At 42.8% G+C, this 22,458-nt stretch overlaps 1 protein-coding gene across 2 annotated transcripts in view; it reads left to right on the top strand.

Annotated features, from left to right (window-relative positions):
• The first annotated feature begins 2,753 nt into the window (after positions 1-2,753).
• The window catches only part of LOC137156078 (microsomal triglyceride transfer protein-like), a 28,477-nt gene continuing 8,772 nt past the window's right edge, over positions 2,754-22,458 (top strand). Inside the window, exons 1-12 of one of the 2 annotated variants that reach the window (XM_067552677.1) lie at positions 2,754-3,047; positions 7,597-7,778; positions 8,271-8,414; positions 9,678-9,785; positions 10,272-10,388; positions 13,871-14,010; positions 14,494-14,647; positions 17,234-17,391; positions 18,055-18,223; positions 19,699-19,806; positions 19,941-20,153; positions 20,943-21,157. In XM_067552677.1, the coding sequence (XP_067408778.1) occupies positions 2,981-3,047; positions 7,597-7,778; positions 8,271-8,414; positions 9,678-9,785; positions 10,272-10,388; positions 13,871-14,010; positions 14,494-14,647; positions 17,234-17,391; positions 18,055-18,223; positions 19,699-19,806; positions 19,941-20,153; positions 20,943-21,157 (1,775 nt within the window). In that variant the 5' untranslated portion in view covers positions 2,754-2,980. The remainder of the gene's footprint in view (positions 3,048-7,596; positions 7,779-8,270; positions 8,415-9,677; positions 9,786-10,271; positions 10,389-13,870; positions 14,011-14,493; positions 14,648-17,233; positions 17,392-18,054; positions 18,224-19,698; positions 19,807-19,940; positions 20,154-20,942; positions 21,158-22,458) is intronic. The other variant, XM_067552676.1, reaches the window with a different exon arrangement.

A 22,458-nucleotide genomic window follows, 5' to 3' on the forward strand; every position in this document is an offset into this window, starting at 1 on the left:
ACTGCACTGCAAACTGTAACGGTGCTAGTGCTTCTGTCCTCAGAGCAGAAACGGGAGATGTTGAGGGGCTTAATTAGGGTTTCTGAAGTGCTTAGGTGAAAAATACCATAAAACTGTAATGTTCTACTACCATTTCATGCTGCCACAGCGATTTCAAATTACTGCAAGTATTTGCATCAGAATATCATGGAAATTGGAGGTTCTTGCCACACAGCTTCTGTCCCATGGACCACAGAACCAAACAAGAAAGTAAGATAGGTCTGGTACTTTATGCACATGCACAGTATTCAACAACAAGTTGCTCATTAACAAGTTGAGGTGCTTTGCATTGCCCACACGTCATTTCAATGTAACTCTGTTTCTGAATAAAAGTAGCGTTCAGAATCACATTAGTTGACTTTTCTGGAGACAGAGGAGCAAATCTATATAGGAATACAATAGCACTGCATGTAATACCTATACAATACCAAGCCAGTCTAAGTGCCCAGTGCTATAACGGTATGAGATACTGAACTTGTACAGTCCTACACCGTAGACTAAACCATTAGAATCCTCTGCCCCACAAACCAACAAATCCAGTCTCCAACCATATTGTTTATATATGTGTGTGTGTGTGTGTGTACATCTAACTGATGTTCTGTTCTGTAATGCTTTTCCTTGCCTCAAACACAGGTTACCTGGAAATGAACAAATTAACAGGCATCCTATACCTGCCTGTATGCTAAAACAGCTTCTGAGTGCACTAAGTGACTCTGAATTTGGTGCATCAAAGGACAGTGGTTCTGAAAGCAGTGGGGAGAAGAGATCATCAGAATTCTCATTCCTTGAATGAAACGGACTCCATTACCCCTTACTGTGAAAGATCAGAATTGGGATTTTAAAGATCTTTTATGTTATTTAAAAGTGGTTTGCCAGCAGAGACGGCACTAGACATAAGCAGACTAAACAATTGCTTAGGGCCCCGAGCAGCTCAAGGGGGCCCCCCATTTGCTTTTTTAGTATGCGTTTGGACGGGGGCTAGCACTGCCTCTGTAATACTTGCCAGATTTGTGTTACTTTGCACAAATATATATATCCCCTTCCACTGAGAAGCTCAAAGTGCTCTGCAAAACTTGGAAATACCCTTGTGAGGTGGGCAAGTGTTAGGCCATTTTACAGGAAGAGAAACTCGTAGTCTCACAGAGATTAAGACCTTGTCTACACTGAGCTTTTAGCCACCAGGTTCAAAACCAGGGTAAGATGCAAATTGCATTGCACCAATGTAAACTGTGCATGCACTACGGATTTGCACTAGTGCAGCTGCGCCAATGACTAAAGTCCCAATACAGAAAAGGCCCAAATAACTAGCTCAGTGAGTCGCAGACTCAGGAGTAAGGCCTAGAAGCTGGGTTCAGTAGGACTCAGGTGTGTATGGACAGTCTGGGAGGACCTGGTCAGGGGCAGTTCATCACCCCATAACCTACATTAAGAGTTTGTAAATAAATTAGGTCAAACCTTTCTTCACAAAATCCTCTGTTAGATCTCTTGCTTTTCTCTCCTTTCCATGGCTGCACACACACTTCCTTCCTTTGCCAACACGTTTGTCTGAAATGTCAAACCCTCTGAAATGCGAGGCACACAGCACTTGGTATAGTCAGAAACAAGCTCCTGAAGGAGGGAGTAAGTGGTTCAGCAGAAGCAGTGAGGCTGGTAAGGGGGCATCCTTTGATCACAAGCCAAATCCTTCACCCATTATAAGATCCATTCTTTAGTTATCTGTCCTCTCCAAAGGTCATTACTCTTTCTACATACAAATCCTTCCCAAAGACCCACTTCAGTTGTGACTCAGAGATGCAAACTGATTAAGGCCCCTCTGAATTGGGTGCTTGGAGATTATACAACATACAAAAATATTTCATTTTGTTATTAGACATCCAATCTCTAATGACTTAGGCTCAGTTAACATCCCAGCATTTGTTACCTAGCCTGGCCAGTTACCACCTGGACTATTTTTGTCTTATGTTGTAGATCACAGTTCCCAGCCTTTTGATGGTGTGTTTGTCTATTAAATATAAGCTCCTCCCGTCAAAGACCATTCCTTCTTCTGTGTTTGGAAAGCACTTAGCACACAGTGTGTGCTCCTAACAACAATAAACACTAGTCAGCTTTATAGAGGGACCTGCATGTCTGCATGACTTGTCTGTGTTCTGACATGCAACTGTGTAAATAGTACTGTTCTCCTAACCCTGGGGCCCTACTTTCCTGAATTATGTTCTTCTTAATCAAATTACGATTCTGATCATCTTTCAATGAATTGAAAGCTCTCATTCCAGCATGTGTGTGTGCCTGTGCGTTTTCTCCTCAATAAGCTTCATTCACAGAGCCTTGCTTTCTTATTCCACTCCAGTCTGGCCCTTTAAGTAATCTGATCCTAGAGGCTGGAACTCCTCAGCCCCTGAAAAGGGAAGGAGGAGGGATGATTCTGCTGCTGCTGTTTTGGCCACTTTCTTGTCAATTTAATTTTCCTTCCTTTCTTTCTTCTTCCCCTTTTCTTTCTGGTAGAGAGGGGGGAGGTGACTAGGAGCAGAGAGAGGGTATGTTTCCGGGGTCCCTGGGTTCAGAGCTACTCTTCTGAACCCCAGGAAGATTCAGCAGGGCAAACTGTTGCCTTTTCTCCACCAGAAATCCTTTTGCAGGTTTTGCTGGTTTCCCTGTTGCAGGCTTTGGCAAATCCAAATGATTTCCCAACCTTTTATTTCTTTTGCTACTGCTGCTGCGGGCTGGAGCAAGGGATTAATTATTTGCTTCTTCTTCAATGTGTAATTCAGGGATAGGGAGAAGGTCAGGCCTGGTCATCTGACATTGTGAATCCTGTCAATTCTGGCCACTCTGGAGGGTGTGTGTTTGTATTTTCCTCCTGCCCCCCTTTCTCTTCCATCTCTTTTTTCTAGCCTTCCCCTCTTACTATAGCACTCTGATTTGCTCACACTCAACTCCCACCATGAGTTCACCGGCATCTTCAGGACACTTTTGGCTGATTTTCTTTTTCTTAACCAGCTCAGCAAAAGGTAAGTGACTTTGCACTTCACCTTTTGAAATGGCATGAAATGTGAAAATATTCTGTGGACTTTACAAGCAAGATGCTTGTCACCTTACACAAAACTCTGTATAATGCCTGGTGCTTTCTGTAATTCTATATCTCAAAATTATAATCCCACAGTCAAAGAAGGGAAGTGGAAGGAATGCTCTGAAAATGCTCCGGTTTCTAATCTCTTTATGAAGCTTTATTAGCATGGCAACTAACAACAGCTTGTGCATTTCCAGAATTCAGGGACAGGTGTTTATAACTTAGTTTCAGGATCCATGATTAGAAACTTCTCTCTGGATCTGGGTGCCTACAAATACAGGAAATATTGACCTTTCAAGACTCAACTTCATGTAAAAGAGCCAGGCAACAGTTACCTCTAACACACAGAGGATGGTTTAAGGAATTCAGATATATTTACACCTATTTGTGCCTGGATTTACTACAGAATCCTTCTTCCATGAAGAATTTGGCATCCTTTGGGGAGAGTTTTGAAACCTATTTTGCTGGTCATTATAAAGGATCAGATGACAGAATTCCAAAACACTTCAGTAATCCACCAGGTTCACAATGAATTGAAAGAACATTGTCTTTGAGAATTTCAAACACAGCTGTATCTTTAGATAATGGATTGAACTGATATCCCTCATGGCAAAAGCGAACACAAAAATCAGTCAATCTTCAAATAAATACAAAGATTAGAATACACAAGAAGATTGCTCTCAGATAATTCCAGGCAGGCTACATAAAATGAAAAATTAAACAATATTAAGGCTGAGGTGTAAAAACAAAGATATTCTGAGGTAAGGCCTCTCTAGCATCTTTATCTTAAGATGCTGTGGTTAGGTCAATGATTAAGTTAATGAGAGAGGGTTATGACTTAGCTACATTTCACATCACTGCTACTTAAAAGTAGGCCAAAGGGTGGATGAAAGGGTTGAGAATGTCATCTCTTCCCTCATCATTAAATATTCTAGCGTTGCCCAAGGTTGTGTGGAATGAAGTCATCTCTGTAAGGATCTTTCAAACTTTACTGAGCATGGACATATTCATGGAACTGTGCCACAGAACTAGAATTCATTCCCTGGACAGAAATCTCAGGCACCTGTGCCAGTGGAAAGGAATAGAAAACAAAAAAGGTACTGCTGTCTTCTGTCAAGAGCTAATCTACAAGGTCCCATACAAGGTCTTGAAGTCCCAGAGAAGGTTTCCTGTTTTTATTTAACTTTCAGCAGAATTGTGAAAGCTAATCCTTAATGAGCCAATGAATCAATCACTATCAACCCTAAGAAAACACTCAAATATCACAGTGATGGGTGTGTTATAAGAACCTACACAAAATAAAATAGAAAAGAACTGCACCAAATTAAAAAAGGTTTTACAGGTTTCCACTGGTTGACAATAGTTAATATTATTGTATTGTGATACCAGCAATCTGTAATTCAACATCTGTTGTAGGGGATTAAGAAATGGATTGAAGGTTCCCTGTAAATTGTGAGTGGATGGAGTTTACACACAGCACTAGCCAAGGTGAATGATAGGGCTATTCAGTAATTTTACCCAAGGTCTCAGATCACAGCAGATGGGAGGGTGGGAAGATCCTCATCTGGTATAATTTGTCATAGCTCCATTGTCATAACAAATTGACTTCAGTGGAGTTATGACAACTTAGAGTCCAGCTGAGGATTTGCTGCACGCTGTATATTCAAACTGGTGGCAAAACACAACAACACACATAATTAATTTTAATAGTCCAACATTTGGCAGCTAAACTTGCTATGGACCTGTCCTGGGTAATTATGTAAACAAATGAACTCTTCCATGAAGTGATATTTTGCTAACAAAAGTATCTTACTAAGTTTTCATCATTAGTCCTTGATAAACCCCAGAGGTATGAAGGGAGAGAGCGGGAGCAGGGAATCCATTCATTCATTTTCTAATTTAAACAAAAATACTTTCCCACAACCAAGGAAAGAGACAGTGCCACTGGGCAAACAGACTTACGTTATATGCATTTGCTAGAAATGTCTAGCCATTCCTGAAAAACACAGTGAGTATATTGGTGGTGTATCAGTGTCCTACTTGTATAGGTTGAAGATGGGGGGCTGAGGATTAAGCGTTTTCTAACTGTTAGATGGCAGAGCTAGAGGGCAGCCAGAGAGTGATCCAATTTGTGTTCTGGGAAGTGGGCGGGCTCTAAAGACTCCTCCCCCAACCTAAGAGGAGGAGTCACTGGACAACTAATTTTGGGGAACAACTAATGAAAAAACAGGAACGGGCGTGGGGGTCAAAGGGTCAAACGGAGGGAACCGGAAAAGGACACCAAGCAGAGAACCCTGGACAGCGCCCACCACTCCCTGAAGGTGTCTAGGGAGCCAGCGGACACTGCCCAGAGGAACTCTGCTCAGATGTGTGAACAGATAAAGGAAAGAAAATAGGCCCCACAGTCGTAGAGTATCCCCTTGGCCAACCTCCTCACAGTCAGAGAGTGATAGAAGGGAGATATATAAGCTTTAGAATGATCCGGGCCTTGTTCCCTGTGAACTGAGGGGAGGTCAGTTAGGAGCACCTGAGGCCAAATAAGACCCAGCCAGGGGCCTGATAAAAACCCCTGCTCCAGCAAAGCAGATGGTGAGATAGTTGGAGGAGTGTGGTGACTTACAAGAGAACCAGAGGAAGGAGAATGTGGGGAGGGAGGTATACCTGCCAATTCCCAGAAGCTGAAAAGATGGGGGGGAAGTAGCCCAGGGGAAAGCAGCCGGAAGCACTGGTGGCAATGCATAGCTGCTACTATTAGGGTCCCTGGGCTGGGACCTGGAGAAATGGATGGGCCCAGGTCCCTTCTCTCCCTCCCCCGCAGGGCATTACTGGGCTGGCCAACGCTTGGAAATAGGGGCCACATGGGGCACCCTGACCCTCCACAAAAAATAAAAGTGCGGGACCCACAGTAGCCGAGCCAGCGATTTGTCACATAACAAAGCCTCATTGTATCCACCTGCCAGTATTGGTGCAATATTGTCTATTTCAAAAAGCATAGCAATACAATTTGGAAGTGTTTTCATGAGCCCAAAGGATAAGTCACCTCTGGCAGAGAAGGGAGAGAATGCAATCAGAGGCTGTGAAATCATCCCCATTCACCCATCAGTCTGGTGCTGGAATTGTACCAGGGAGCTTTTAACCAGCCCTCTCCATCCCCTCCTGGCATCCATTGGGGCCAAGGGGAGTCTCCCTCCACCCCAGCTGAATCAGTAGAAGCTGGGTTGATCTTCTCATCTGAAAGTCACTCTGCTCACCTCAGTACAGCAATACCCAAATATACTTTTGAGGCTAGAACCTCAGCAGGTGTAAATTGGGATAGGTTAATTGAAGTCACTAATACACTCACTGAGGATCCAGCCCTTGAAATTCAGTTTTCTGGGTTAGATATAGTAAAAACTGCTAATTCACTCTCAGTTTTAAAAGTGATTCATTTTAGTTTATTTTCCTGCTCTGTTTTTGATACACTATAAAATGGAAGACAAAAACAAACAAAGCAGCTAGTGTTCTTGTTGTAAGATGTGTTCTTTCCCTTGCTAGTCATTGGGTTAGGCCTTAGTGCAGATCACTCAGGGTAGGTGTTTTTTGGGTTTTTTTAAAGGTGATATGTATATGATCTTTCAAGCTCTCAGAATCAGTGGAGTTGGAATCAGAAAGAAATCCAACAAACTGTCCAACATAGGAGCAGATTCACCCCTCGTGTCACTCCTCTGACTTCATCAGGAAATGCACATTGTCGGTATAATCATGGACATTAGAAATAGAAAAAACCTTTTAGGTCACCTGGCCCATCCCCCTGCTAGTGCTGGGTTACTCCCTGCTCTGTACAGTGTTTCTAATGCTTTGTGAAGTCTAGTTTTAAATGTATCCCTGGAGGGCAATTCCACCACTTGGGAGATCATGCCACAGGCTACGGATCTCGTAGTCAGGAAGCATTTCTTGGTATTTAGCCTAATTTTTCCCTTTTTAAATTTGAATTGATGGTGAAGCTCCCATAATATAATAGATCACTGGTAGTTTTTAATAGGTACCACCTAACGGCTCTTGGTATGAATCACAGTCTTAGAAACATCTATCATCTGTGAGTGGTGAGTCAGTAATTTACACTTTTTGACTTTCATTGAAAATTGGCATTTGGGATTAGCAGGGAAAAGAAGAACAGAGACACAAGCTTTCAGGAAGCCCAGTCAAGTCTAATGGTGTGGACAAGGTCCTTTCTAATCTTTACTCCTACTTCTACCTCTCTTTTTGAAGGGCCCAGGAACAGGAGCTACTGAAGGCGGATATCAACCCAGGCCTCAGCAGCAGGGCCAGGCAGAATATGAAAACATGCATTTATCCCACATAGGTTCTGATCCAAAGCCCATTGAGGTCAATGGGATTCTTTTCATTGCCACTTAACCCATATGCTGAGATAAATTTGAATCCAAGGCAATCATAGGTACCGAGGAGTGTGAAAGTGTGTGAGTGGCTTCATTGCTGGTCTCCTTTCATAGGGAACTTGGATACACCATCTTTCCAGCCTGGAATTTTGTATCAGTACCGCTACTCGCTGGATGTCCAGCTAGATTATGTCTCAAAGTTGTCGTTGCGAGGAAGTTGGATGCGGGCTGAAACTTTGGTTCAGGTGCACGTGCTCTGGAGAAATCATGCAGGGGAGCAGCTTCTCCAGATACAGGTATGTGATGGCTTTGTCCTCTAGTACCTGTAGGCCTGAGAAAAGCGGTTTGTGCTTCTACTACCACCTTTTAGCTCGAGTGATCGAGCTATTGCTGCTGGATCATCCTGGGCTCCATTGGCAACAGCTTCCTCCCATGTAAGCAGATGAAGGTTTTGCTCAGGCGTGCTGACAGTGGAGAAACTGGCCAGTGGCTTATCCTTACCCAAACATGAATAAGCCAGTTTAGGGCCAAAGCTCTTGCCTGCGAGTTCCTTCACAGACTAACACGTAGCAATGCTAACTTCTGCTGGTGGGCAAGCGGGACATTCAGTCCCATACATCTTCTGTTTCCAACATAAGCAGTGTCTGTGAGGACTCTGAGATATGTTAAAAATGAACTCTGTGGTTCCCCTCAAGCCAAATGGCCAGAGGAGCTGGGAACTGGGGGACACACTCTGTGAACCATACCCCTCATAGCTTTCTTCTTTTTTTTTTTTTTTGTGGTTTCAGATCCAAGACCTAAAAGTCCATCATGATTCAGAACATGAGAAGAGTCAGAATATTAACAGAGACGCATCCACTGAGGTTGTGCTGGGCAGAGAGGACACCGCAGAGCTTCAGCTGCCAGTTTTCCTCCATTGGAACAATGGGAAGGTGTGTTAATAATACCACACAGACACACCGAGAGCCTCTCACATCCCTATTCCAACCCTGAGGAGTTCCTCATGTTCCTGCTTTACATTCTTGCCACTCTCAGATTTCTATGTAGTAGCCACCACTCTTCTGGCCATGAACCTCAAGATGAAACTCCTCTCAGATGCTATCAATGCTGCTGTTTAATTGGCTAGTGGGAGTGACTGTTGAGTAGCAGATAGTCATCCACTATCTCAGCCTTTCACTGTCTGAACTCTTGCCATCCCAGACAGTTAGTCACATCACTTAATACACCAATGGAGGGCACTCCAATATAATGGTGAGGAGGGTGGTAGGAGCACTCTAGTCTAGACTAGACTAAAGGAAAGAATTTGGAATGTAGAACTCACACAGCAGTGCACGGGATGACCACAGAGTCAGCCAGTTGGCTCCAGGCGTGATAGTTCTGTTGAAATAGAATAGGCTTGAGCAGTCTGGGTTAGCAATGGTGGCTCTAGGTCAAGTGAGGTGGGAGAGTATTGTTTATTGTTGCACATAAACTCATTATTCAAGAGAACTCTGAAAAGCACTCCTACATCCCACCTGACCCATACACCTTTGCCTCTTTTGTGACTTGTAGTCTGTTCAGGGAGGTACAGACACTCCTTCTGAAGTCCTACTATTGCTACACAGCCCCCTGCTCTGTCATACATTACACAATTGGGTGGTCTACAGTAGCTGCCCTGCCCTGGTCCGACATTTACTGTTCAGTTCACAGCTGTGGATGCCTCATAGATTAGGATGAAGATCAAGGAATGTTACTTTGACTTATTTTGTCAGTGCTCTCAGTAGAGCAATATTCCAGGTACCTCCGGGAGGAACTGCCACTTTAAGGTTTATGCAAAGTGGAGGAGCCTCACCTTTCAAAAGACTTTGGCCATAAATTTAGTGTGAAATCAAGCCTGTGCTGGTCAAGAATATCATTTTTCTTTTGAAGCCTTTTAAAACAGCGTAGTCGTCACCTAATTCTAGTGCAGTGACAGCATAATGAATGTTTCTCTCACCCCCCTGAAGTTCTCTTACTGCCCCCTCATCTGAAATTTTTCTCCACCTTGAAGCGCCGTATCACAGTCCATAAAATCCTTCTGAGAGCCTGGGGAGAGGGGAATTCTCTCATTACCATGCTCATCATCATGGTATCTGAATGCCTTCATGCTGAGTTCTCATCCCTTTCTCAGCATTGACAGGGATTCTCTCCCATAAATCAGATATTTCTCCCCATAGGCTGAAGGCATCTATGGACATGGAGGAGGAAAGCCCCTGACCTTGGATCTGAAACGGGGCCTCCTCAGTCTCTTCCAATTCCAGCCACATTCTGGGACAGCAACCGAGGTAGGGGCAGAATATAGTTTTTGTTTTAAAGAAAAATACTGCAGGAACCTGATCTTAGTGCATCAATAAAACCATCTCTGGAGTGAGAGGGTGTTTCCATCTCCAAACTCATTCCTCTCTTCTGCAACTGCCAATTAGTGCTAGTTACAATAATGTTTTTCATAATTTCTGTGACTGTAATAATGCCCTTTTGGTGCTTGCTTTCTGTAATGATTTAGATGTCAAACATCCATTTGGGTGTGCAGTTGCCTGATATTATACACTCACTTTGTTTCAGTAACTCTGCTAGCTAGGATAAGCCTGTGGTTTTTGGACCTCATTTTCAAAATATGGCCCTGTTTCTGGGTTTGTGCAGATTTTCTACATAATATATTCTAATTGGATTGGATCACTTTTGTGTATAGTGAAATATATTTTGTTCTGCCACAAATTCTACTCACACATTATAATTTCATGACATGATTTCTTATATTTGTTTGGTTTCAGGAGGATGTTTCTGGGAGCTGTCAAGTCACATATGTTGTTTCCAGGGATTCAGCTGTAAAGACAAAAGATCTGCACAGCTGTACAAGGCCAAAGTTTGGATTCACCTCCGTTAACAAAGCAAGTCCATTCCTACATTGGTGCCTGTGGGTTAGAATGCTCCTACCCTGGTCACTCCCCTTTTAAATGTACTACAGATCTTCTCCAGATCTTACTATAGGGTTAGTAATTTCAAGGAGGTCCCACAGTGAACAGTCTTGAGTGTGGTATGATCATTTCATGCAGGGGCTTATGAACACTTTGAAAAGAAAGAAAAGTTCACTTCTGAAGCTTCCTTGGGTTCTCTTATGCCAGAGCTTGATGGCTACTGAAGAATTAAGGCAGAATCCGATGAAATGATCATTCTGAGCCCTCTACTCACAAGGAGCAAAAGAGGCTGAATAGCCAGAAATATTTTCTAATAGTGAAATCGATTGGATTGTGGAATAATGTGACAAGAAAAGTGGCAGAAGCCCCATTGGTTGGTTGGTTTCAGGCATTCAGACCTGGTATAAGTAAGTTCAACTCCACCCACTTTAATGATGTTACATCTGCCGATGCCAAGAGTGACTATGACCCATATCTTATATTTCACTGAAAGCACTGGACAATATACTGTAGGGAACAAACATGCACAGGCAGGGGTCTGCACTATATGTGACCTAATAGCAATATAGAAAAGCCATTTAAATATAAACATGGCAAATTTTCCCAAAGAAAATAATGGAATTTCTGTGAGAACAAATTAATTAGAACACAGGTTTGTCCAGGGTGGATGTGTGTGAGAGGATGAGTGGTCCAAAAAGTCCTACTACTGCCTTCCAATCTAATAACTCCCACAGAGTTAATGGAAATCTTTCAATTGGCTTCAGTGCTGTAATGGATCAGGATCAGGACTATAGTGTCTTCACTGGGCTGAGAGAGGCAACATGATCAAGAGAACTGAGTGCTTGACTAAGACTCAGGAGACCTGAATTCCATGCCTGACTCTGCCACAGGCCTGCAGCATGAGCTTAGACAAGTCACTTCACCTCTCTGAACCTAAGTTTTCCCATCTGTAAAATAAAGCCAGTGATACTGACCCACCTTTGTAAAGTGATTTAAAATCGACAGATGTAAAGCACTGAATAACAGCCAGGTATTATTATTCTTATAATTCACTGTGTAAACTGGGTCACTGTCTCACGTACAAACGTTCACAAAGCAAACCTGGTAATTTCCTGCAGTTCTATTCTTCTCCAGTAACTCTCCCATTCATAAAGGATGCCCCAGATAATGGCCCAGGTGCTCATATTACATCTCAGAGTAAAGTTGAAGGCAGCAGAGAAGTGATGGTGAAGTCCAGTAAGTGCGTCATTTCTTTGGGTGGGGGGGGGGGGGAGGAAAAGAATCTCACACAAGGTCACTCTGCAGTGCAGCAAACCAAGTATTTTTTTTTTTTTTGCTTGGGTTTACTTTTGATTATTTCTGCTGCTTTTCCCTTTTTTACTTGGAAAATGACCTTGTGAACAAGCACGCTAACTCAGGAGGCTTTCCCCCATCTGCACTTTCCTTTCTCATAGCACAGATGGGGGGGAGGGGAGAAGTGCAGGTTATTGCTGGTGAAATTTGCTGAATTGGCACTGCTGCAAAATGAGGCTTTTCTTTATCCACTGAAGATCCTCTCACACTGCCCCTTTAATATCATTTGGTCACACTTATAAAGATGATGGGGGGTAGGCATTGTCTATCAAGATAGTCTGAAGTTTGTGACCAGAATGACATGTGATATGAGACAAAGGCAGTAAAGAGTTACCTCATCAGAGAGAGAGAGCTGAACACAGACAGCCAGTCAGATCTGTAGAGTTGTCAATAGAGGCTGATGAACGCCATCCAGAATCCATTGCTATTGCTTTGTGAGACATTTATTTCAAATTTGTTTAGCTTGTAATCTCAAAGAGCACTGTATCTCTAGATGGTTAAAAGGAAAAGCCAAGCCACACAAAGCATAAAAGATGCACTGTGTTAATCCATTTTGTTATTCGTCTCTGGAAACCAGAGCTCAAATATGGAGTAAGTGAAAAGAGAAATGTGTTTGGTGAGCTCAGTGTAGCCCCTGGGACATTTGCTCAGAACACAAAATGACTACATGCAATTATGTATCAAAACCCACCTTCAGTGCCTTTTCCTGTGCCACTGCTTGTGCAGTTCTGTGCTGCATATGCGTGATTAGAGGCTGGCTGACCCCAGACAGTAATTCTTTCTCCATTAGTCCAAAATCCCTTCCTGTTACTTTTATCCTGAAAAAGTATCACTGTTTTCCCTTTAGTTAAGGCTTTGGCAATGATAATGTGTAATACGTGAATCTTCCACTGAGTGACACTGTTCCTCCACACAAATCTCAGCTATACCATGGGAACCTGACAGGAAACATCATTCTTTAAGTGCTCTGGTGCTGAACATAACACCAGATGCATCTTGGAAGACCCACTACTCCCACGCAGGCTGGATGTTCCTCTTAGAGTCTGATCTTCTTAGAGCCTGTTCTACTTACAGAAAATAGCTTGTGGGATACATGCATGTTCTGGCAGCAGGGAAGGGACTAGCCAGATCCTAGTGGTGTCCAGAGAATGCCCCAAGAGTAACTGTCAACTTTGTGCTCAACAACTAGAAATAGAAAATAGATTGGGCATTTCTTTATTTTCCTTTAGTACATTTTAAGGTGAATCTGGTGTTCATGAAAGGAGAGGATTGAGTGAACAATCTTTCTCCTGCAGCCCTCAGCCTTGTCAAAGAGGGCCCCCCATCCAACTCATTGTGCAACAACTGAACTTGACTATTCCATTCTTGGGGCCCCACCACACACTGTTATTCCAATGCACTTGTGTTCTCAGATAAAGCTTCTCATCCCCTCTCAGAGCTCAGCCAGCCTTCCTCATTCTGACCAGAAGCACTTCCAGCTATTCCAAGCCTGTACTTCCTTACAGCTCTTCAGTGTACCATAGCTATTACCTGAAGCAGACCCTCATAGTCTAGTACTAGATCTCAGCTCAACTTAGCAAATAGACACCAGTCTTAACCTGGGACAACCACTGATATCCTTACCCTGGGTTCCTAAATAGTTCTTCACTTCTGTACTTCACTTCTGATCTGATGCACCCTCTGCTATGCCAGTGAGGAACCACCTTCTAGTTCTGCTACTGCATCTCAATCCCAATTTGAAGTACACTCTGTCATTATAATCCTGGACTCCACACAATAATGCCAATATATGCAATACAGCACCCCCTACTATTATAGTCAGAGACCTCATATTGTTCTATCCAGGCACCTTATGCCCCACAAGCAACATCTACTAGTTCAGTCCTGGGCATCTACCCTAATGACTAGAAACTGACAATCTTGCCAGAGTGTGTGGTGGTTCTGTGATGAGGTGGTTCTTTCATCCACCAGGCTCAAGGGTAAGACTATTCAAATGCATAGGCACAACTGTTAGAAACAAAAAGGAGAGCAAACACTGGAAGGGAGAACAAGAAAGGAATAGATTGGGGAAAAGATAATGTGCTCGTTCAATTCCTTTGCAGATTTTTGGAGTTCTGTGGCAGCCCACCAGCAAAAGCTTTTACTCTGTCCAAGGAAGTCTCATCCAGTCGGTGCTGTCAGAGGAAAGCCACATGGTCTCGCCAACCCTGAAGTCCTCCATTGGCACCAAGATCATTTCAAGGTTAGGGTTCTGCTGGTTCTGGGGGCTGAATACTTTGGGTAGGCTGGAATGGGCTCAGTGTATACCTACCAGAGTTGGCAGGTAGGGGATGCACTCCTCATGTGTGGGCTTGATGTCCTTGTTATGTCTTGATGTGGGCTGTGGGGAGATGGTGTGAGATAAGAATTGGGCTTATTGACAAAATGATCCCAGTAAGAGGATTTTTATTTTCTGTTTTTCTTCTTCACAGAAAGGTTCTAGTTCATCAGGCTCCTACATAAGCCCAGGGCAGGCTATGGGAATACAAAACACACCCAGAATTAGCTGCCCCAAAGACTCCTCCGCCCCTCTTCATTTTCCCCTTGCACCATCTGAAATACTAAATGCCCTTCATCTACCACTAGGATACACCAGACTTATACCAGCACATGCCCTGACTAACCCCAGAGCAAAGGGAAGTTTAAAAGATAAAACTCTTCTCAACTGCCTCTTTTCTCTCACCAGACAGCAACTTGAACTTGTGTCTTCTTCGATGCCTGGCCCTCCAGAAACTCCTGGACAAAGTCTTCAGGAAGCTCTGGCTGGTATACTGGAAAAGGCCCAGCCCATTAGCATAATTAGCCAACCCTTTAAGAAGATTTGCATGCAGTGTCCATCGGTGAGTAGCACCAAATACTTGCAGAATAATTCTCTTTCTAATTTGTCACTTGGGAATGCAAAACAAAGTGAGATCTAGAGGCTGAAGGGCCTGAGAAATTTAAATAGAAGATCAGTACACACAGTGATGGCAAAGAAGAGCCAACAGAAGCTACACAGTCAGTATCCATCACTGTTAGGATGACCATATGTCCTGTTTTGGCCGAGACAAACCCTTTTTTAAGCCCTATCCCAGCCATCATTGCCAAGAGCAAACAGGACAAATTCCCAGTTTTACCAAAAAAGTGGGGTGCAGTCTGTAGCAGGGCATGGAGGAATGTGCAGGGGAGTGAGTGACAACACCATCCCTGCATGGGAGGGAGGACTTGGGCAAGAAGCTTGGGCTGGCCTGGATCCCGCGAAGGCGAGTGATGGGCGGCTTGGGCTGGCAGCAGGACTGGGCAGCTCAACCAGGCATCCCGGGCCCATCGCGGGGTGATCGGACTGGCCCTGCACAGCCTCCCATTTCCCCTTTGGGGGTATATGGTCACCCTACTCAGGGTGAGAATAAACACAATGGTTCAAAAGAATTCCATGGCTAACTTTGACCCAGACAGTAGCTAGGGAGATTGTCCACCAAAGTCAAATGATCATAAGGGCTGCTTCATTTCATAAAGTAATGAAGTATTAGTGTAAAGACTCTTTCTAGCTTGCTCATAGGGAGAAAGACAACTAGAGAGTCTTGCTCCAGACAGCAGGAAGTAGGCACATGAAATACCTACTGAATGTCAGGTGTTCTGATAGTTGTCCATAGATCCCCTGTCTGATTGTAATGCTATGCAGGCTCCCCAAAACTCTGCATAAGTTTTCAAAATGAAGTTGTTCATCTGCAGCACCGGAATAAAGGGTTCTCTGAGTAAATCCATGGAGTGTAGGTAAACCTGGCTGCTGTTATGGACTCTGTAATAATACACACACAGCTGTGAACATTAAAATTATTGTACTGAGAGAGGAAATATTGCCCGGGATACTGGGGCTACACGCCACTGCTTTTGGGACTGCAATGGGTTCTTTAATAGCTCCTGAACAGTAGCCCCCAGAGATAGAAAGAAGGAACCGTGGGTGAAAGTTTCATACAAAGGAGAGCACCCCTACCAATGCCCATGTTGCACATTATTATTTATATTCTAGTAGTGTCCAGGGGCCCTGGCTGAGTTGAAGATCCCTTCGTGCTAAGCCCAGTAAAAAGTATACCAAGAGCCAGCCTCTGCCCCAAACAGCTTGTAGTCGAAATAGAAAAGACAGACAAAGATGGGGAAAGAGAAGCACAGAAAGATGAAGTGACTTGCCCCAGGTCACGCGGCAGTGTAGAGGCACAGTCAGGATCAGCATCCATGTCTTCTGACTTCCAGTCCAGTGCACTATCCACTGGGCCATGCCTTGTACATGTTGCCTTATTAAAGTGGTCAGACGCAAGATAGCCTTCCAAACCCTCATTGTACCAGCTGGGGCTATTAGACTGTCACTGCACAGCATAAAGTTTCCCTCTCATGTCTGCTCTTCAACACATGCTTCACAAACCAGCCCGTTTAATGCATTTTCCTTCGTTTTGTGCTTGGAGCAGTTGTTCTTAGCCCTCAAACTTTTCAATCTCGTGTCAGGTGGCATGCCAAAGGCAGAGCCCTCTGCTCCATTATGAACCCACTTTCCTGATTGGTCAGAGGTACCATCTAGTTCCTTGTCAGGTGTTTGGACTCAGTGACTAGTCCTGGAGGTTCTCTGCTCACATTTTTTCTTTAAGAAGTTTGATGATTGAAGGTCAGGCATTGAATGTATTAGCTTTTCAAGGCCAGTGCTTTATCTCCCTTGCTTGATTTTTTCCAAAGATGGCAAACAAAAAGTGAGAGGACACCTAGTATATGGGACTCCTGAGAGCTGAGTAGGAGTAGCTTGGCTTGCAAATAGAGAGGCCAGAAATCAGCTCCAAGGTCTCATTCTTCACATTGTAGTTCACTTCGTAGTTTGTGCATTTCCAAAGTTGTCTCGTCCTTCCATGTTCCCTATGAGGGAGCAGCGGTGTTTAATAGCCTGGAGCCACACCCCTGACTGTGAACTTGTCAGCTCACGTAATATAAGTGGAGTTGAACTGGGTCAATACAAGGAACTGCAGAGGGAAGGATGCAGTAGATAGAACTCTTCCCTCTGAGTCACTGTTTAATCGATGTTCCAGTCTGGTATTACCAGGGGAGGGGGAAATGATGGAGCATTTGCTGCTGGCAACTGAGATTAATTGTCTGCAGTCATTAAACATCTCATGGAACTTTTTACAAGCATAAAGATATTAGCCCTGGCTAAATTCCAGTTGGACCATAATATTCTGGCTACCAAAATCCCCCTTGCAGTGATATGGTATTCTTTATTTCTGTCCTAAATATTTGTATCTAATGTTGCTGCAAGCTGTGGAAGGACTGCCAATGTCCATCCCAGATGTGGCTGCATTTCTGTGTTGGGTGAAATAATCCCTGTCTTTATCATGTGTACATTTTGTCTCATGTTATGGCATATATATAAAATTGCTATTATTGAAAATATGAGTATTTGTTTTCAGCTCAAAACATATTTGAAGACTCTTGGTAAGAGGAGAGTCAAAATGGATGTCTCCAAGGTGTCAACAACCTGGCAATTCCACAGGTTCATTCAGATGCTGCGTGATGCCAAGAAGAGAGATGTCCTCCAGCTGCTGAAGAAAGCTCCAGAGAAGATGGTGTAAGTAAATTCCAGAAAAGGCAGCAGCCATTCTTACTGACATCTGTACACAGACTAGTTTCTGGACATGCAGACTCATTTTAGTGATTAACCACATTTCATTCAAGCAGATGTGAAAAGGGCCCATGATCATTCCTAGTATCTCAAATGACCAGTCTGAAGAAGTTCAAGGGCCACTTGTTTGAAAACACCAAGGGTTGGCCTTTTCTTACAAGGCACTGCAAGCCAATTGGCTGTCTTTGATGCAGATTCAGAATGTTTTAGAGTAAATGCTCTGGTGAACCTTTCTGAGACATAGGCCCCATATAAATGCAGAACTCTGTTGTACAAGTAATTCCAGGACAATGTCATTTATCACTTCCTTGTGTTACTGTGTGCTTTTAAAGGCTGCTACTGCCTTCCACTGGAGAAGCTGGTTGCATTTCAGCGCTAGGTGAAATCCATATATGATTACATATATATGGTTCCAGAATTTACTTCCTTATCTGGAATCAGGGGAAACAACAACAAGAGATCCCATTCTCAGCTGGTGTATATCAGTGTGGGTTCACTTGACTTTAATGGACCTATGCCAATTTACAGCAGTTGCGGATCTGGCGCTTCCATCCTCCCCATCTTCAGTTATACATTACACACATAATCCGCTTTCTCCTCTCATTCCAGTCCCTTCTTCATTGATGCTGCAGTAGCTGCCCAATCAACAGCTTCCTTGGCAGCTCTCTCTGAATTTCTGGATTTTAGCAACAAAGGGCAAGTGCCCCTGCTGGAGCAGTTTCTCTATGCTGCAGCCTTCTCTCCTCGGCCCTCAAAAGAACTTCTGCGCCTGGTGCTAGTAAGTAAAAGGCATTTCCTCTCTTATCTTCTGCTCCTTTGTGATCTGACTATTGGGTTTGGGCTTCATTCTGCTCCTATTAAGTTAATGGAGAAGCTCCCACTGACCAGTGGAGCAGAATCAAGCCCTTACAAAGGAAAAAGATAAAATGCTAAGCATGCACTTTCTCCATCCCAGCACTTGATGAAGGGACTTCTGCAGCGCTCCTTGCGATTTTGGAGAAAACATTGCTCTGTACTATAATGAGGCAAGCGAGTTGCCTAGGTGTATGGACTAGAACTGGTTGAAATTTTTTCAAATAAGATGATTCTTCCCCCCTCCCCCTCCCCAATCAAAAATGGTTTGTTCAGAAAATGAAATGTTACATGGAAAAACTATTGACTTTCTTTTTCATTATTTTTTAATTAAAAATTTACCAAAATCATTATAGAAGTGGTTATTAACATGTTAAATTTACTGAGAAACAGGTTTTCTGGTCAGCATCACTAATGTCAATTAACATGTCAATAAAAGTTAGGAAATTTTTTCAGACAATGAATGAGTCCATTTTGATCTCTGCATAGTGGAAATCATTCTGAAATTTCAACATTTTTTGCCAATCTTTTTTTCTCCTCATTTTTCAGCCAGCTTTGGTATTGACCTAAAAATAATTGAACTTGTACAAGGCCACCGGGAGTGGGGAGAAGGAAAGAGAAATGACGAATTCTGTGCAGTAACCCCTACAACCAAGATTAGCTAGGACAGTCTGAGATTATAGGGGCACCTGGCCCCCTATGGCCATGTTGTTATGGAGGAAAGCAAATCTAAGATGGAGCTGGAGTTCCTTTTTACATTTTTGGAATAACCAGTGGGCTAGTAGGAGTGTTCCAAGCTGGCTTCAGGACACAGAACAGCCTCATACTGTCCACGTTAGCTGAGCCTCTGAGAGCTTGGAGGGAAGATGTTTTTACACCTCTGTTGACAAAGAGACTTCTTTTGCTCAACAGTAATCCAGTTATGAGCTGATGTTGGCTTTCAAAGGGAAGCCCTTGAGGCCTTTTTTAGCTAGTGTTCTGAGACCTCTTAAAGTAAAAGGATGTTTATAATGGAAGGAAAACCGGACAGGTTCTTTAGGATTCCATCCGACACATACAAAATCCCACCAAAGGGATTAAAGTGGGAGAGGAAAATTCATTTCTGTGTAAATAAATCTCTCTATTTAAGCTATTATTGCACATGAATACCTGAAATAAGAATAAACACTGGGAAAATACATGGCATTGCTTTACATCAGTGGGCTGCAGATGGTAAAAGCTTAATTGTCTATTATAGAAACCAGCATATTATGAGAGTAGGCCATGACTTGCCCCCTCCAAGGCAAGAGCAAGGCTAAAAAGACTCTCTCAATAAACACGTTGGAGTATTAACTAAAACATATTCTCTCTCTCTCTCTCCTCCTTTGCCCTGCCTTCATCCCTTTACTCCTGCTCTCCCAGGACAAGCTGAATGGAAAGAAGTTAGACCCTGCCATCTGGGAAACAGGGATAATTGTCATTGGCTCTCTAGTTGGCAAATTGTGCCGGATGAAGCTGTGTGGCTTGCAGGTGGGTTTCCTGACAGGATTGCTTCAGTTTCAGTTATTCTTTTTAACTCATCCCTTTTTTCCCCACTGCTACTTGAAAATTATGTCATGCCTCTTTTACACCCTCCTCTGTTTTTCCCTCCTCCAAACAAACAGGAAGTGGGACTTGGAATGGAAACTGTCCTGAGAAGATTAAGAGACACCCAGGAGAATTCTGAGATTATCATTTACCTGTTGTCCCTGCAGAATGCCCTGCTCCCAGAAACAATTCCTACCCTCCTGCATTATGCAGAGGAAGGCTCTGCAGTGGTCTCAAGTACAGCAGTATCTGCACTACAAAGGTTCTCCTCTCAGTACATCACTGGTGAGGTATGGAACGAGCCTGCTAAGAATTGGAGCTTTTCCTTATTAGTTTAAAACACTCTTCCGTGAAACAAGCCTGGCGTCTTTGTACCAGGAGGTATATGAGATATAATTCTCACCTAGTCACTTTGTAACTACCGGCGTTCTCCATGTTTTGAGACTGGGAGATAATGCTTCTTTAAGTTTTAGCTGCTGTTCCCAGAAGTCCCTCTTTCCTGCACTGAGTAAGAAATAAGTGGTGTTAGTAGTGTTGGTACTTAGATGTTAGAATGGATTTATCCAATTAGCAGAGTCTCCATGTGATGACTGGACTTGCTGAGACTTGTTCTGCACATTACTGCAGCTGAAACTAGCTGGACCTTTGTGGTTCATAGGCATTAGCTATACCCAGGGAGCCAGAATGGAGACTCCCTTTACCCAAGTCAGTAGGAAATATGATATACAGTCACTCTTTTCAGATCTCACAGGAGTTCCCACGATCTCAGTCTGTCTTTCTAATGCCTACAGATCACTCAACTTTTCTTTCAGAGGAGCGTTCTCTATGCCTTGCCACCACTAGGAAAGATGCCTTCTAGATTAGGAAGAAGTGGCAGCTCTGCAGGGCATTAGTGATGACTATACTTCTGATGTTTTTCTTGGAGTTGTAAATAGTAGTAGATAGTCTGTTAAAAGCCCAAAATTCAGGATTCCACATGCAAAATATAACAACATGAAAGAGCAGCATGAGAAGCAATAATTATACATTTGGTGTCAGGAATGGTGAGAAGTAACATTTTAACTATATTCTGGCATTAGGTGAAAAAGGCAATGAGGAGGATTTTCCATCAGAAAAGCAGAAACTATGGAAAAATGTCTCGACTGGCTGCTGCTGAAATTCTGTTGGACAATGAGCCTTTGCCCATGGACATCACCAATATTCTGCTGGCCACCAGAGAACTGGAAGCAGAAATGTCAACATTTTTAATTTCGAAAATCCAGAATAGTTTACATTTTCACCATCACCCAGCAATGTGAGTATGGAGAATGGAAAGTATTAACTGTCACTCTAAAATCCAAATCCCTTTTTCCTTTCTTCCTTTAAATACACTCCATTTCCTTTCCCTCTCTTTTCTTCTCACCATCATTCTCTCTCTTCACTCTCATCTGTTAATATTTCCTTTTTTGTTGTTGTTTTTTTCCCCTGACCAAACTGATGATTTAAGTTCCCAGGTTTGTTGCCTCAATCACTAGTATTCCATGTGTGGTTGCCAGTTGAATGCAGTAAACAATATTATGTAGAACACCAAAATGACAGTATAAAAACTGTAGAGGTTTTGGAAGCTAAAGCCCAAGGTTGCAAGATGGCTCATACTTTATAGCTAAGATATTAATCTCCCCAGATTCTCACACATACAAAAATAACAGCTGACTGAAAGGCAAAAGTTTTGAGCTAAGCAAATAGTGATAGATTCAAGGAGCTCAATCTATTTAGCTTAATAAAAGAGAAGGTTAAGAGGTGACTTGATCACAGTCTGTAAATACGTATATGAGCAACAAATATTTGATAATGAGTTTTTTTAAGTTAGCAGACAAAGAATAACAAGATTCCATAGCTGGAAGTTGAAGCTGGATAAATTCACACTAGAAATAAGATGTAAATTTTTAATAGGGAGAGTAATTAATTATTGTAGCTACTTAAGGCAGGTAGGTAGGGGGTGGATTCTCCATCACTGGCATTCTTAAAATCAAAATTGGATGTTTATCTTAAAAATACACTGTAGTTCAAACAGGAATTATTTTGGGGCGAGTTCTATAGCCTGTGTTATACACGAGGTTAGACTAGATGATTATGGTGGTTCCTTCTGGCCTTAGAATCTATGAAATATTGCAAAGTATTTGAATACATTTATTTGGGTAAAAATGTTAATCCGGTTCAAAGGTATTCACAATCTCTTCATTCATTTTCTGCAAACATTTGTAACAAGCAACTTTGTGTTCACAAAAATAAATGCACAAAGGGAAAGTGTTGCGAAAGTTTCAATGAACAGATGTTCACGGGAGTGTTCACATAGTTATCTTGAAAGCTCTTTGGGGATTTGGGAGTCATTCAGTCAAGAAACAGACACAATACCACGGTCACCTACATTACAATCACACTGCTTGGATAGTAAATTAGAAATAGACATTAATCAAAACAATACGTATGGTAAATATTTTGTGAGCAATTCACACGTTCTGGATTATGTTTGCATAAACCTATTCTTGATTTATTAAAAAGAAATCAGTCAGTTTGCAAATAATTCACAAAGATTAAGTTTACTGAACACATTGG

Source organism: Emydura macquarii, unplaced genomic scaffold, assembly GCF_026122565.2.
Source record: "Emydura macquarii macquarii isolate MOO-44397 ecotype Brisbane River unplaced genomic scaffold, CSIRO-AGI_Emac_v2 contig_1390, whole genome shotgun sequence".
Lineage (NCBI taxonomy): Eukaryota > Metazoa > Chordata > Testudines > Chelidae > Emydura > Emydura macquarii.